At 46.4% G+C, this 16,551-nt stretch overlaps 1 protein-coding gene across 3 annotated transcripts in view; it reads right to left on the bottom strand.

The window, feature by feature from the left end:
- The window catches only part of ap1g1 (adaptor related protein complex 1 subunit gamma 1), a 198,033-nt gene that overhangs the window by 36,282 nt on the left and 145,200 nt on the right, over positions 1-16,551 (bottom strand). For all 3 annotated transcript variants that reach the window (XM_072518091.1, XM_072518089.1, XM_072518090.1), the window contains exon 19: positions 5,088-5,214. In XM_072518091.1, coding sequence (XP_072374192.1) covers positions 5,088-5,214 — 127 coding nt within the window. The remainder of the gene's footprint in view (positions 1-5,087; positions 5,215-16,551) is intronic.

The raw sequence follows: 16,551 nt of genomic DNA, 5'->3' as shown, positions 1-16,551 counted from the left end.
CTTGAATGGCCTGTCTCTTATTCTGAACTAAAATTCCATAACTCCAAGACAGTTTTATTTATTAAAAAGGATCTGGATTAGTTTCCAGAGCATCACTCCCAGCTTTTATTGAGCTAGCTGAAATTACTTGTTATGTTGTATCTGCGCACATCTTGATCTTATTTTCTTTTTTTTTTTAAATTTAGAGTCCCCAATTCATTTTTTCCAATTAAGGGGCAATTTAGCATGGCCAATCTACCTACCCTGCACATCTTTGGGTTATGGGGGCGAAACCCACGCAAACACAGGGAGAATGTGCAAACTCCAAACGGTGACCCAGAGCTAGGATCGAACCTGGGACCTTGGTGCCGTGAGGCCGCAATGCTAACCACTGCGCCAGTGTGCTGCCCGATCGTATTTTCTAAGATCCTGTCATCTTCCTGGTTAACTGTAGCAGACCACAATCGGCATGCAGCTTCCCACCTGCAGAATGGTAGCATAGTGGTTAGCGCTGTTACTTCTCAGCACCAGGGACCCGGGTTCGATTCCTGGCCACGGTCTGTACGCTCTCCCCGTGTCTGCGTGGGTTTCCTCCCACAAGTCCCGAAAGATGTGCTGTTAGGTAACTAATAACTAAGCTGCTGGAGGCAAGTGGGGTGTTCGAGGCTTTTTAAAAAAATATATATATTTTATTGAAATTTTTTTTCCCCTGAGCAACATTTTTCCCGCTTACAAAACAAGCGAAACAATAACAGTAACAAAACAGAAATTTTTAAACTTTTTAACAATAATATACAAGTAACAAAACCTCGTACTCTATTGACCTATACTCAACTGCCCTCCCCCCTCCCCCTCCCCTCCCCTCCTCCTCTCCCCCCCCCACTCCTCCCTCCTCCCCCCCCTCCTCCCTCCTCCCCCCCCCCTCCCCCCCCTCCTCCCCCCCTCCTCCCTCCTCCCCCCCCCTCCCCCCCCTCCTCCCTCCTCCTCCCCTCCCCCCCCCCTCCTCCTCCTCCCCCCCCCCTCCTCCTCCTCCCCCCCCTCCTCCCTCCTCCCCCCCCCCTCCCCCCCCTCCTCCCTCCCCCTCCCCTCCCCCCCCCCTCCTCCTCCTCCCCCCCCTCCTCCTCCTCCCCCCCCTCCCCTCCTCTCCTCCTCCTCCCCCTCCCCTCCCCCCCCCTCCTCCTCCTCCCCCCCCCTCCTCCTCCTCCCCCCCCTCCTCCCCCTCCCCTCCCCCCTCCCCCCTCCCCCTCCCCCCTCCCCGGGTTGCTGCTGCTGGTCATCCGTCTTCCCTCTAACGTGTGTTTGAGGCTTTTTAATCACAAATTATATAGTTCGGAGCCCCCGGCGAGGGAAGCAGACACGAGACGTTTTTTGGATGGGCTGGAGTTTCCGAGGGTGGATAAGGTGAGGGTACAGAAGCTGGGGGCCCAGATTGGACTGGGGGAAGCGATGGATTGTGTGGGGGCAATGCAGTCGGAAGGCCCCAGGCCCGGATGGTTTCCCAACGGAGTCTTATGAAAGGTTTGGGTCAGGGCTGGGGCCCCGTTAGTGGGGATGTACAGATTCAACTCTGTGCGGTGGGACAAGCTTCCTCCCACGCTGTCAAGACATCTACCTCGCTCATTTTAAACGAAGACAAAGATCTGGAGCTGTGTGGGTCATGCCACCCGATATCGTTGTTGAACATGGGTAGGAAGCTATTGGCGAAAATGTGGATAGAGACTATGCTGGGGTGATGGGGAGGACCAGGCGGGATTCGTGAAGAGGCAGCAGCTAGCGGCCAATGTGATAATGATGCCCTCGGCGGGCTGGGAGGTGGAGGTGGTTCTATCTATGGATGCAGAGAAGGCATTTGACTGTGTGGAGTGGCCGTACTTGTTCAAGGTGCTAGGGCGGTTCGGTGTTGGGCAGGGGTTTGCCGATTGTGTAAGATTGTTGTATAGGGCTGCTAAGGCGTGTGTACGGACCAATATTGTCAATTCAGAGTATTGGGGTTGCACCAGGGACGAGGCAAGGGAAGGGTGTCTGCTCTGCCCTTTACACTATTCCCTAGCTATTGAACGTTGGCAATGGCACTTAAGGCTTCGAGGGGGTAGCGGGGCATTGAGAGGGGATGTGGAGCACCGAGTCTTTTTATACGCTACTGACCTGTTGTATATTGCGAACCCAGTTGAAAGTTCAACAAGATCATGAGGCTCTTTCGAGAGTTGTCTTTTTTCAAGGTATAAGCTCAATATGGGGAAAAGTGAGCATTCTCGATCAACGCCCGGGGGGGGGGTTAAGGAGGTTGCTGTTTCGGTTGATAGCGGCAAGTTGTGTTACCTTGGGTTACACGTGGCACAGAGCTGGGCCCACCTGCACAAGTTGAATCTGGCAAAGCTGGTGGAGGATATCAAGGAGGACTTTAGGAGGAGGGATGTGTTGCCTTGGTTGTTGCTGGAAGTGTCCATGTGTTTTGGACTTGTCCGAGGTTGCCGGGGGGGGGGTCCTGGAAGCAGTTTGCAAGCGTAATGTCGAAGATTTTGGGAGTGGAGGTGACGCCGAGCCAGTGGGTGGCGATATTTGGGGTGTCGGAGGGTTCGGGAGTGCAGGTGGGGAAGAGAGGCTTACGTGGTAGCCTTTGACTCCCTGATAGCCAGAGGCGGACCTTGCTGTGCTGGTGGGACTTGGAGCGGCCAAAATTGGGGGCATGGGTGACCAACTTGGCAGAGTTCCTCCACCTAGAAAAAAAAATCGAGGGGTTTTCCACAAGGTGGAGGCTTGTCATTGACTTCTTTAAGAGACATGTCTTTGTGTGTTTTGTTTGGGTTTGGGGGGGGCGGGGCAGCAGATGTAAAAAAGAGGGGGTGGAGGTACGAGGGAATAGTGTTAAGCGTGTATGGTTTACTGTTGTTGTTTGCTTGTTTCGGTTCTGTATATATTTGAAAATACTTCCAATAAAATATATATTTTTAAAAGGTAGGAGGGATAATCCAGGAAATTATAGACCAGTGAGCATACATCTGTGGTAGGGAAATATTGAAAAATATTTTTAGGGACAGGATTCCCTCACATTTGGAAACAAATGGGCTCATTAGCAATTAACAGCATGGTTTTGTGAAGGGGGAGGTCGTGTCTCACTAACTTGATTGAGTTTTTCGAGGAAGTTACAAAGTTGATTGATGAAGGAAGGGCAGTGAATATTGTCTATATGGACATCAGTAAAGCCTTTGACAAGGTCCCTACCTCATGGCACATGGGGACAAAAGGTAAAATCACACGGGATCGGACGCGAGCTGGGAAGATGGATACAGAACTGGCTCAGTCATTGAAGCATTCTTTTCTGAATGAAAGGCTGTGACTAGTGATGTTCCGTAAGGATCAGTGCTGGAACCACTGTTGTTTGTAGTATATATAAATGTTCTGGAGGAAAATGTAGCTGGTCTGATTAGTAAGTTTGCAGATGAAATGAAAATGAAATGAAAATCGCTTATTGTCACAAGTAGGCTTCAAATGAAGTTACTGTGAAAAGCCCTTAGTCGCCACATTCCGACGCCTGTTTGGTGAGGCTGGTACGGGAATTGAACCGTGCTGCTGGCCTGCCTTGGTCTGCTTTAAAAGCCAGCGATTTAGCCCAGTGTGCTAAACCAGCCCCTCAGATGACAAAGATTGGGGGAATTGTGGATGGTGAAGTGGGTTGTCAGAGGATACAGCAGGATGTAGATCGGTTGGAGACTTGGGCGGATAAATGGCCGATGGGAGTTTAATCAGAGCAAATGTGAGGGACTGTATTTTGGAAGGTCTAATACAGATGGAAATTAAACAGAAAATGCAGAACCCTTAGGAGTATTGAAAGGTAGAGAGATCTGGGCATAGAGGTCCACAGATCACTGAAAGTGGCAACACAGGTGGATAAGGCAGTTAAGGTGGCACAGGGCATACGTGCCTTCATTGGGCAAAAAATGGAGTATAAAAATTGGCAAGTCTTGCTGCAGATGTATAGAACCTTGGTTAGGCCACATTTGGAATATTGCGTACAATTCTGGTCGCCACACAACCAGGATGATGTGGATGCTTTGGAGAAGGTACAGAAGAGGTTTACCAGGATATTACCTGGTCTGGAATGTATTAGCTATGAGAGGTTGGATAAACTCGGATTGCTTTCACTGGAACGTCGGAGATTGAGGGGTGACCTGACAGGTTTACAAAATGATGGGTGGCATGGACAGACGGATTGTCAGATGCTTTGTCCAAGGGTGGAAAAGTCAACTACTATGGGACATAGGTTTAAGGTGTAAGGTGCAACTGGGAAAGTTTAGAGTGTGTGAGGTAAGTTTTTACACAGTGTGGGGAGTGCCTGGAACACACTGTCGGAGAAGCAGATAGCGGTGTTTGAGAAGCATCTTGATGAATATTTTAATAGTATGGGAATCAAGGGATATGGACCCCAGAAATGCAGAAGGTTTTAGTTTAGACAGGCATCATGATCGGAGCAGATTTGGAGGGCCTATGGGCCTGTTCCTCTGCTGTAGTGTTCTTTGTGCTTGATTTTGATGCTTAAACATTGCAGCTGCCTTTCAAACCAGTCTTCTGGGGCTGAATTTTAGAAGGCCTTCAGGAGCTGGATACTGGGCAAAGAAACAAATCAGGAGGGAGGGCAGCGGGTGAAATGTCAGTCGCCATGGTATTTTGCCAGTAGGGAATGTGGAAGGCACCCTCCCACCGAGGCCAAATGTGCCACCAAAGTGGCCAACTAATGGCCTCTTCTCGCTGCATTTTACCACCATGTGGGGCCTGCCAATTGAAACATGGGGGACATTGCCTATTCTGGCACTCTGGCTCATGGAGGGCTATGTCTGGTGATAATGGCTAAGTCCACTGCAACATTCCATTGTCCTCCAATTGGCTCGTAGCTCTTCCCTTAAAAGGACAGTAACCCCAGCAGCTCATTAGCTGCAAAATGGGCAGAAAATACAGCTGGGGGTTCCCCCAAACAACCAAAGCTGGTTGCTCTGTCTTTTCAGACCATTGCTGGGACCATCACTGATCTGATCTAATCCAGCCTGTAGAGTCAAAGGCCAAAGCTATTTTGCTTCTTGCAGTCAACATCATAACATTTACATCAAGCTAACCTGATAGATCCAGCCCTCCCAAGAGATCCAGAAGCTCGCCACCAACTGTGTTTGGTTTACTGGGTGGTACAGTCCGAATCACTGATGTCACATCACTGCCTCCAAGCAAGTCTAACAAATCGTTAGCCTGGAAAAGAACAAAACAAAAGCTATATTTTATACATAGGAAAACAAAGATAGTTTTAAGGAATTTATATTTTTATTGGTTAAAAATTAGAAATAAGGTGCAGTTATAAGTGGGTTTAATTTAATGTTTGTGCGCCTTGAAGGGTGAAACCTTTAGATATATTCATGCTGGACAAAGGTGTTTGTACGTGTGAGGGTTGGTTAAGTTCTAACTGTGTCTCTGTTGTGCTTAGAGAGGGCGACGGCATGAAGAATAAATAAAAGACATAAGCATGTGGCTGATGCTAAGCAACTGGAGCTTTTAAAGGAAAAAAAGCTCTTTAATTTTTATTTTTAGCTGGATATATTGCAGCTGGAGACAGCGAAGCGAACCTCTCAACTCTGCCAGAAGCTGGATAGGACAAGGGAATTGCAAATATGCAAGCTTCCTAATAGTTTTTAAGGTCCATATAACAAGGGAATTGGGACAGAAATACGGTTCAAGACGACTGGAGTTAAGAGAACAGACTCCAAAGTAGTGTTCAGAAGAATTCAAGAAAGAATAAACAAAGTGCCCTGAGTAAAAGAGACAATTCCGGTAACCAGATTTTAAAGTGGGACAGCAGACTTCAGAGGTAGATGAAACATTTGATGCCATTTTAATAGTCTGTGAATTGAGAGTTAAAGCAATTGTGAACACTTTGAGCAGCAGTCAAGACAAATAAATCCTAAAGGAGTTGGTGTAAACTTCAGGATTCGATTCACTGTTAAAAGTAGAGCAGAAGTTTTGTTTAGAAGTGTAATTTGAAAAACCTGGACTGAATTTCAGAATGCAAACCACTAAGGGAAAGCATTGTGAGACGATTTTAAAGCTTTATTTTGGGAGTGGAGTGTGGAAACTCTCATCACAATCATCTGGGGTGATTCTGAGGAGAAATCCAGACACAAACTTGGGTTCAGAGTGGAGTGTGTGTGGATTTGACCACAACCAATCTGTGCGCTTAAAAATGACTTTGCATTAATGGGACCATTGTGGCCTCAGGTGCACTTTGCAATCAGTGTTAATCTTAAAATCTGCATGTATTTGTTAAGGGGCAGTAAAGGTTCATTGTATAATCCAACTTTTCATAATTTTTTTTTCTTGTTAAAAATAATTAGTGGTAATGTCATTCTGTTCCTCCACATTTTATTTTTAAAAAAAAAAGTGTAAAAAGTTACAGATTTTGAGCCACGGTTCCATTCTGGGATCTTCCCATCCAGTTTCATAGTATTTACAGTGCAGAAGGAGGCCATTCGGCCCATCGAGTCTGCACCGGCTCTTTGAAAGAGCACCCTACCCAAGGTCAACATCGCCACCCTATCCCCATAACCCAGTAACCCCACCCAACACTAAGGGCAACTTTGGACACTAAGGGCAATTTATCATGGCCAATCCACCTAACCTGCACATCTTTGGACTGTGGGAGGAAACCGGAGCACCCGGAGGAAACCCACGCACACACGGGGAGGATGTGCAGACTCCGCACAGACAGTGACCCAAGCCGGAATCGAACCTGGGACCCTGGAGCTGTGAAGCAATTGTGCTATCCACAAGGCTACCGTGCTGCCCATAGTTATATCAACTGGGATCATAATAACATTTTTGCAAATGCTTTTTAAAACTTTAAGCGTTCAGAAATTAGCAAAAATAATGGATCAATTTAATTCGATCTGTTTCTAAATGAATTAATTTGGCACCAATGAAATTAATTTTATTATTTGCTTATCAATCACTCAAACCTCAGATCTACCTCAAATGTCAAACCTAATTCTCAATTTTTGGTCTCTGTACTATTTAAAATAGGAATTCTTTTATTACTTATACAAATATATTGCTGAACTAAGTTAACCAAGGCGTGTCAGGACCGTTACCAGTTGCAAAGGTGGCAGGATAAAATTTAAAAACATATATAGTTTGGTCTACAAATTGTTAAAAACAGTGTCATTGCAAGATAAACTACCATATGTGGAGTAATACGTGCCTGTAAATTTTATTTATCCCCATTAACAGGATTTTAAAACGATAGACAATTTTGAATCAAGTTAAAAGCTGTATCACAAAATAGATAGGAAACATGTAGCTTCAACACATTTTCCTTGCTCTCTTTCCTGCATATTTTCTCCCCTCCTTCAAAGCTAAAGAGCGAGATATAGTTCTGAGTCCATTAGAAACTCGTGATTTTGCCAATTTATTCATTTTTCCCCCACACATTAGGCTCCAAAATGAGTGCTCAGTCGAGGATGGTGGAATGGATGGGTAACACCGACAAGCCTGATGCCATCCTCAAATGCACACTTGCAATTCGGGTTGGCCCAAACAGTGTCCTGTTTGTAATAATAATACTCTTTATTAGTGTCATAAGTAGGCTTACATTAACACTGCAATGAGGTTCCTGTGAAAATCCCCTAGTCGCCACACTCTGGCGCTTGCTCGGGTACACTGAGGGAGAATTCTGAATGTCCAATTCACCGAAAAAGCACATCTTTCGGGACTTGAGGGGGGAAACTGGTGTTAGACGTTTTAGTTGCTGTGATATGAAGAGTCTAAAGTTCCGTTCCTTTTTCAGAAACACATTTATTTCATTCCAAGACTTTGCACAAAACTCTAACTTTCCATCACCTGACAGAGGCCACCTGAAGCCCCTTTACATATCAGTGCCAATTAATGGATACTTAACATAAATGAGACAACTAATTGCAATGTCTCTTAACCCATTACTCAACAGTCTCCCCTTCCGAGCCCCTCTCAAGCCTGTTACACAGGAACAGGATGAGGCCCATTCAGCCCCTCTCCAGCCTGTTACACAGGACCAGGAGGAGGCCCATTCAGCCCCTCCCCAGCCTGTTACACAGGAACAGGGGGAGGCCCATTCAGCCCCTCCCCAGCCTGTTACACAGAAACAGGAGGCCCATTCAGCCCCTCTCCAGCCTGTTACACAGGACCAGGAGGAGGCCCATTCAGCCCCTCCCCAGCCTGTTACACAGAAACAGGAGGCCCATTCAGCCCCTCTCCAGCCTGTTACACAGGACCAGGAGGAGGCCCATTCAGCCCCTCCCCAGCCTGTTACACAGGAACAGGGGGAGGCCCATTCAGCCCCTCCCCAGCCTGTTACACAGAAACAGGAGGCCCATTCAGCCCCTCTCTAGCCTGTTACACAGGACCAGGAGGAGGCCCATTCAGCCCCTCCCCAGCCTGTTACACAGGAACAGGGGGAGGCCCATTCAGCCCCTCCCCAGCCTGTTACACAGAAACAGGAGGCCCATTCCGCCCCTCTCTAGCCTGTTACACAGGACCAGGAGGAGGCCCATTCAGCCCCTCGCCAGTCTGTTACACAGGAACAGGAGGAGGCCCCATTCAGCCCCTCTCCAGCCTGTTACACAGGAACAGGAGGGGACCTATTCATCCTCTCTCCAGCCTGTTACACAGGAACAGGAGGAGGCTCCATTCAGCCCCTCTCCAGCCTGTTACACAGGAACAGGAGGAGACAATTCAGCCCCTCTCCAGCCTGTTACAGAGGAACAGGAGGAGCCCATTCAGCCCCTCTCCGGTCTGTTACACAGAAACAGGAGGCCCATTCAGCCCCTCTCCAGCCTGTTACACAGGACCAGGAGGAGGCCCATTCAGCCCCTCCCCAGCCTGTTACACAGGAACAAGAGGAGGCCCCATTCAGCCCCTCTCCAGCCTGTTAAACAGGAACAGGAGGCCCATTCAGCCCCTCTCCAGCTTGTTACACAGAACAGGAGGCCTCATTCAGCCCCTCCCCAGCCTGTTACACAGGAACAGGAGGAGGCCCATTCAGCCCCTCTCCAGCCTGTTACACAGGAAAAAAAAAAACCCCAAAAACCAGTCTCTCCTTCCTTGGAGACAAAAAAAAATAATTAGGTGAAAACAAAATTTCAAGAAAAAAAAAGTCACAGAAACAAGCGCCCTTCATTAACAATATCCAAAAGTTTCTGTGAACTCGCCCCTCTTTTCGTAAAACAGTCTGATAGTTGATAGCTCCTGTCGACCCATTTAATTTTGGTTATTTCCCCTCTGTCCAACATCTGTTTCAAACTTGCAATGTCTATCCGTAACCTCTTTTCATTGACACTTTTTGTAGAGTGCACATTTTCCCACAGGGATTTATTGTCAATGTGATAGTCAATAGGTATATTACCCAAATCCTATAATCCCAAAATTTCTGTCAATATCATACCTACATAAAAGGCCATATCCACCGCCTCTACATGGCTTAACGTCTCAGCAGCCAAAGTGCTTTTTACCACTCTCCTTATTTTCTTTGTTTCCCACACAAGCGGGCAACATTTATCATTGTTCCCCAAAAGGAAAATTATAAAAACCCCTGCGCTTGAAACCCCATCACATTAATTTGCGTAGGACGCATCACGATAAACTATGAGTTTCAAGTGCCTAAGGTCACCTAAAACCGGGAACTTCAAAACACACTCCTGCATTTTTAGTTTGGCCAACGCTTTATTTGCTCTTGTGTCTTCCACTTTGGGAACATTCATTTTTGTACTCAACTCTAAGACATCAAAACTCACGTCCGGTATAGTCTGTCTACCTAACCAGTTCAGTTGCCCAATTAAACTTCGCAGTTGCTCTTTTTCTATCTTTGAAACCATTGCATCTTTTTGTGAAACTCGGTCACGACTAATTGCTATTGGGCTGATGCTTTCCAAATAAGATTGCTGCCGTAAAGTTGCCCCTAACTTGGACTGGAAATTGGACAGACTAATATATTTAAATGCACCGGAAGCCTGACTTCCAACCCTGAATTCTTTCCTCAAACTAGAGATTACTATAGCTTCAAAATCACTAGTCCCACCCCACAAAAAAAATCATCGACATGCATCATAAAAATGCCAGAAAGATTTCCTTTATAGTGCCAGTAAAACATTGCAGGATCTGCTTTCAACTGGCAACAGCCTAACTTTAACAAAACTGACCTGACCGAAAAATACCAGACTATAGATGCATCATTTAATCCATATACACATTTGTTCAACTTCCAGAGTACCCCTTCTGTGTTAGCTGCTTCTTTAGGAGGACGGAGAAAAATGTCTCTCTGGAGCTGATGCCCCTGCAAAAAGGCAGCTTTTATATCTATAGATTTGCATTCCCATGCCTTTGTGGCTAATAGAGCCAAGAAGATCTTTAAAATAACCTTTCCTGCTTTAGGTGAATCTACCCTTAAATCCTGATCTTCTAAGTTTTCTTCAAATCCCCTTGCCACAAGCCTGGCCTTTGCCTTATAAGTTCCATCCGGAAGAACCTTTTCCGTGCAAATCCATCTGGGGGATAGAGCTCTTTGTCCCCTATCCGGTACTTCCATGTATACCCCAAATTCACTCCAACTATGCAATTCTTGCTGTTTAGCTACTTTGATAACTTTTTCATCTAATTTATTTGAAGCCACCAAAATCTCACGTGCATGTGGGCTTCTACTCCTATTAGTATTCGTAGTCTTACTCATGTTCCGAGATCTTGATAAACTACGTCCCCTCTCCCACCTGGTATCTCGTTCTGTACTGCTACTGCTTGATCTTTCCCTTCTGCTGTGGGATGTCCTTTCAATAGTTTTCGACCTTTTCCTGCGGACCTGTTCACTATCCGATGTACTATCTGAACTGGCACTGCGTTTCTGTGCCCATTTTTGAACTTCGTTTTCCCAATCCATTGTCTTGACTCCTTCCCCTGAATGCTGAACATTCAACCAATGTTTATACTTTCCAGTGGCCTTCCCTGCTCTACTAATAACAGTTGCATCCTTCCATTGACTGGACCCTTCAGGCAAGTATGTCACTTTTGTACCAACTTTTGGCAGTTGCCCTTTCGGAAAAATGGCCTGTTCTAATTCATCAGAAGCGTTGTGTTCTTCCACAGAAACCCTGTCTATATCAGTTAATTGGTCCTCATAGTTCTGTAACACATGCATACCAGATGACTCTGGTTCCTCGTCATGTCTGTCTGCTCGGTCTAAATTTGAAAATTTGTAATCTGTACCCATTATCCTTGATGAATGTACCCCTAACAGTTTGATTAAGCATGTTGCAAAATAATTGTTCTGCCATCTATGCCTATGATCTTCCCTGGGCCTTTCCATTCATTAGAATTGTCTCTCTTATAGTATACCCTGCCTCCTTGCTGAAAAACGGCATCTTATTGCCGTTTCAGAGACGTCTGCTTCCAAAAAAGTGTTTCTACTGCTATGTAATGCATTTAAATGTTCAGCAAAACCAGAGCTAATTGTAGTCCCCTCCCAAGCTGGAGGCTGGTCATCCAAAATGGACGGAATTTTAGGATTTCTACCAAACACGAATTGATAAGGACTATAGCCCCCAACCATCTGCTATGAATTCTTTGCATGTACTGCCCATGCTAAAGCTGAATTTAGCCTGCAATTTGGTCGATCTGCCAAAACTTTCCGAAGCACGTCATCGATGACAGCATGATTCCTTTCACAGACACCATTACTAAATGGGCTTTCTGCAGCCGTATTCATAACTCTGATATTCATGTTTTCACACATATCCCTAAACTCATCATTAGCAAATTCTCCCCCATTGTCCGTAAGGAATTTTGCCGGTGGACCCATTCCTGTCCCTATCCATTTTCCAAGATTTGATCCAGAATTACTCTCTTTTCTTTACTTCGTACAACCGTTGATCGACTAAATCTGGTTGCTAAATCTACAAAATGCAAAATAAATATATCAGAGCCATCGGAATCGAATGCTTCCCCAGAAACTTTTGTAAAGCTTTTGTCATCTGTTCGAATAAGGTATCCTTATCAGTAAACTGAACTCCTGTCGAAACCCGGAGCCTATCCATGTTGCTCACTCTAGCACAGTCAAGTAATTTAGAGGCCAACAGACTGTGGAAATTCCAGGTTGTGTTTCTGCAGCCTTTTATATAGTCTGTCAAATTCCATTATATAGTCTTCCATGGAGATATCCTCACTTTTCCGGAACTTATCAAAATCCGATCATGCTTCATACGCACTTAACAAGTCATCTTTCTTATAAATCGTATCCATATAATGTAATAAAGTCTCCAGACCTTCTTCTGAGTCTAACTCTTCCAATTCCAGCTCAGAAAGCACTTTGTTTCGGATTTTACTGCCATATGGTAGAGAAAGAGCCAATGCCAAACCTTGTTTTCTCTTTCCCAGAGCAGTTACCTTAGTCCACATAACTACTGCACTTCTCCATTGGTCGTACAATTCCCTTTCAGAAAATAAGGGAGGATAGTCATATCCAGCCATCTTTATCCTCGGTTCAGCCATATATCCCTTTTTTTTTTCCTCACTCACTCCTTGGTTTGATCTGCAAAAGTTGCATCTTTCAACCCTTCACATTTACACAGCAACCATCCTCTGTTACCAATTGTTAGATGTTTTAGTTGCTGTGATATGAAGAGTCTAAAGTTCCGTTCCTTTTTCAGAAACACACATTTATTTCATCCAACAGCCTTTGCACAAAACTCTAACTATACATCACCTGACAGAGGCCACATGAAGCCCCTTTACACATGTGTCAATTAATGGATACTTAACATAAATGAGACAACTAATTGCAATGTCTCTTAACCCATTACTTAACAACCGGAACACCCGGAGGAAACCCACGCAGACACAGGGAGAAAATGGAGACTCAGCACAGACAGTGACACAAGTCGGGAACTGGACCCGGGTCCCTGCCACTGTGAAGCAACAGTACTAACTAATGTGTTACCGTGCAGTCACCCAATAAAAACTGTAGACTGAATCTGGAAACCTTGGACAGTATGGCTAAGATTACCATAATTCAGCTGAGTTTTCAGTGGAAGTAATGATTAGATTAAAATATAATTGATGAGGGGGGTGAGCACAGGAGCAGCTGTGATTTCACGAGCTATGGTGCTATTCATCTTTTAATCCTTTTTTTAAAAATCCTGATGCACACCCCATAATTATTTGATTCTGGTGTGTATGCCCTGTGTTATGTTCCTGGGAAATCCTGGCTAGATTTTGGCAATGGCGAGCCAAGTCAAGAAATTTGTTGTTTGATTCAGGCAGTCGGAGGCAGCCAGGAGAAGGCCCGGTTTGCAATCACAGTTTCAATGGTGAGCAGGCCTACGTTTTAGCGATGCTGTTGGCATTGAGATGATGGCTGCCATTGTGAGCGAGGTCGTGGACGATCTCTGCTCTCTGGCACAGGTTATTGGTGCTCACACTGGAACTGTGAAATATCCTTTTTTTTAAAAAAAAATAAATTTAGAGTAACCAATTATTATTTTCCAATTAAGAGGCAATTTAGCATGGCCAATCCACCTGCCCTGCACATTTTTGGGTTGTGGAGGCAAAACTCACGCAGACATGGGGAGAATGTGCAAACTCCACAAAGACAGAGACCCAGGGCAGGGATTGAACCCGGGTCCTCAGCGCCGTAGGCAGCAGTATTAACCATTGTGCCACTGTGCCGCCAATTGCGAAATATACGAAAGACAATAAGCAGAGAAGAAAATCCTGTCAGTCGTGGGGGAGTCTCCTCGGTGGAAATTCTGCTGCACGGTATGTCGAACATCTGGTTGATTGAGGTGGCCAGACAGGGAGTGTCCATCTGCCCGCTCCGGAGGGGAGCTGGGGGACCAATTCCCAGCTGAACTTTTGAGATCCGGCTACCATGCTTTCACAATCTCTATTTCAAAGCTCGGCATTTTGATTTCGATGGAGCACATTATATCTGATCTTCAAGGCTTGGGGTCAGTTGGGGATCCAGACCACTGGTCTGACGTTGTCTTGTCCTCGAAGTTCGCTGAGAAGGGTTGGAGGTGGCCAGACGTGAAGGGTCTTCACTACCTGCCGGAGCCTAGGTTCATCACTACTGGGGCTTCGGGGCAATCACATGGCAGGGGCTTTGGTGAAACTCGGATGGATCCTTGATTTGCTCAACGATCCTATCATGGTTTTTCCAAAGCCGTGGACGGTGATATTACCCCGCAGTTCATCAATAATCATAAACTTTGTCCTTGTGATTATATCTCTAATTTAGAGTCATTGCTGTTTATACTGACAAGGGCCCACAATATATGAGCACAGAGGCATTTGCCACCTGTTATATGACAAAGATCATGCTGTGTTGGAAGTATGACATGAGGGTTGTGCAGAATTTACCTAGTTTTGTTTTTACATATGTGCTGCAATTCTTGCTTTTTACAATGGGAAGAGTAATTTTTAAGGGACCCTTCACTTTGATTAGAGAGTGGAGTAGCACCACAGCAGGTAGATGGTTTGGTATAGAGATGGTTGGTATGGCCTTATAAGTCCTCATTACAGGTGAGTGAGAAAACCCCATTAAGAACCATTAGTGTTGTGTTTTTCTTTTGTACTTTTGTTATTTTGGGATTATGGAATCCTTGCTTGGCTCCCATGAAGGTACGGACAGATTATGTATCAGGGAGAAGACAGAGTTCTTTTTTGTTTCTGTGGTTGGCACCTCTGATGTTGTTGGGAGCTGGAGGAAATATGTATTGATGCACGCCCAGGTGTGGTCGGTTAATCCTCATATCTAGCCTTTCTTGGGTTGGACTTTTACACTGCTGCATGTGTAATGGTCACTTGATCGAGGAGGTTAGGGTAGTAGCAACTGTGTTTACCTAGGTCAGGTGTAGGCTATATTTGGTGCTGGCGTAGGTTACCCGTCCCAGAGATATTCCCTTTTGTCAGGCTCCTGAGAAAAGATATCGTTCCACTGGAGAGGTAGTACCCAGGGGAGTGAGAATCTGAATGCTTTCGTTCAGTGTTTGTGCCTTTCTTCAGTTGGAGATTAGGCTGGGTGGAGGAGTCGGGCACCCTTCTCCAGGTGGTCTTGGATAGAGGCTTCTAGACTGACATTCTTCGAGACTTGGGCTCCCTCGTGACCGGTTTCTTATGAGGCTATGCTATTCTGCTTCTGGCATCCTTTTTGTGAAGGTGTACATAACTAGATCTTATTATTTGACATTTATTGGATAATCCTGGCGTTCCTCTCTTTCTGGGATTTCCTTTCTTTAGCTGCTGGGTGGAAGAGTTTTGGGCGGAGGGGGGGGGGGGGGGGGGGGGGGTGTTGACTATTCCTTTTCTCCTAGTTAGTAGGGTTTCCCTGGTGGAAGATGGTTCAAGCTTTCCAGTGTTGGTGGGACCTGGTCAGTGTGTCAGATTTGGCAGGAGAAGAGTAAGGTCTATCATGTAGCAAGTCTTGGCATGGTGTAAGTATCCTTTGTTTACTGGCTCCTGTATACACTGCCAAGCCATGTCTTGTACTGACCTGTTGTCGCCCTGTGCTTGGGATATCCTTTTCATTGCCTGGAGGTCTTAGGAGCCCGAGGGGTTTTGAATAGGTAGCTTTTTCGTTTTGCCTTATGGAGGAGGGTGTACACCATGGGATAGCAGGTGCATGAGAACGCCACTACTGGACTTCCGGTTGCGGCTATGCCTAGGTAAGTCGCACGGTCGGCAGCTCCCGCCGATAATGGACTTTTTGGCCCTTTTAAGGAGCTCCAGCGGCATTTGGACGACGATTCCCGGATTGGGAAGGAAACAGTGAGGGTCCCCCCAGCACTGTATGGAGTGGACCAGGAGTGGGGCGGTCAAAAAAGTGGCTTTAGAGAAGAGGGGAGAACGGGCACGAAAAAACAAGATGGCGGCGGGCAGGGATCAGGCAGCGTGGGCCCAGGAGCAGGAGTTTTTAAGAAGCTGCTTTGCTGACTAGAAAGCGGAGATGTTGGCCCCTATGAAGGACCGACACCATTATTTTGATACGCCGGATGAGGCGTGGACTTTCATCAAGAATGAGAAGTTGGACTCGAGTTAATGGATTGCAGTATGTTATGGGGGTTGTTGGTGAGGGAGATGGGGCGGTGTTTGGGTGGGGTTTCCCCAGTGTTTTCTTGTGTCTTTGTGGCCCCGTGCCCTCGGGGATTTGGGTGAGGTTGCAGTTGAGAGGAGCTGCGTCACAGGGGATGGGGTCGGCCCAGGCAGGGAGCGCGGTTTTTCCTGCGAAATGGTGGGGGCCTGAAGCGGGGGACGGTACTGTGTTCGATTGGTTCATACGGGGTGTAGGGGGGAACTTTCTCTACCCCACTTAGGTGTGTGTGTGTGGGGGGGGGGCGCGCGCGGAGATTTGGATGGGGAATCCACAGAGGGATTGGAGGTAGAGGCAATGGGGGGGGGGTTAAGCAGTTGCTTGGCCGGGGGAGTAGGGGGTTTTGGGGGGGGGGGGGTAACTGGGTTGCTGACTGAGGGGGAATTGGTGGTAAGAGGGAGAGTCGGGGCGGGGAGCCTCCGCCTGGAGAG

Source organism: Scyliorhinus torazame, chromosome 10 (assembly GCF_047496885.1).
Source record: "Scyliorhinus torazame isolate Kashiwa2021f chromosome 10, sScyTor2.1, whole genome shotgun sequence".
NCBI classification, from domain to species: domain Eukaryota; kingdom Metazoa; phylum Chordata; class Chondrichthyes; order Carcharhiniformes; family Scyliorhinidae; genus Scyliorhinus; species Scyliorhinus torazame.
Note: the sequence above shows the minus strand (reverse complement) of the source record. Positions and strands in the feature narration are given on the sequence as shown.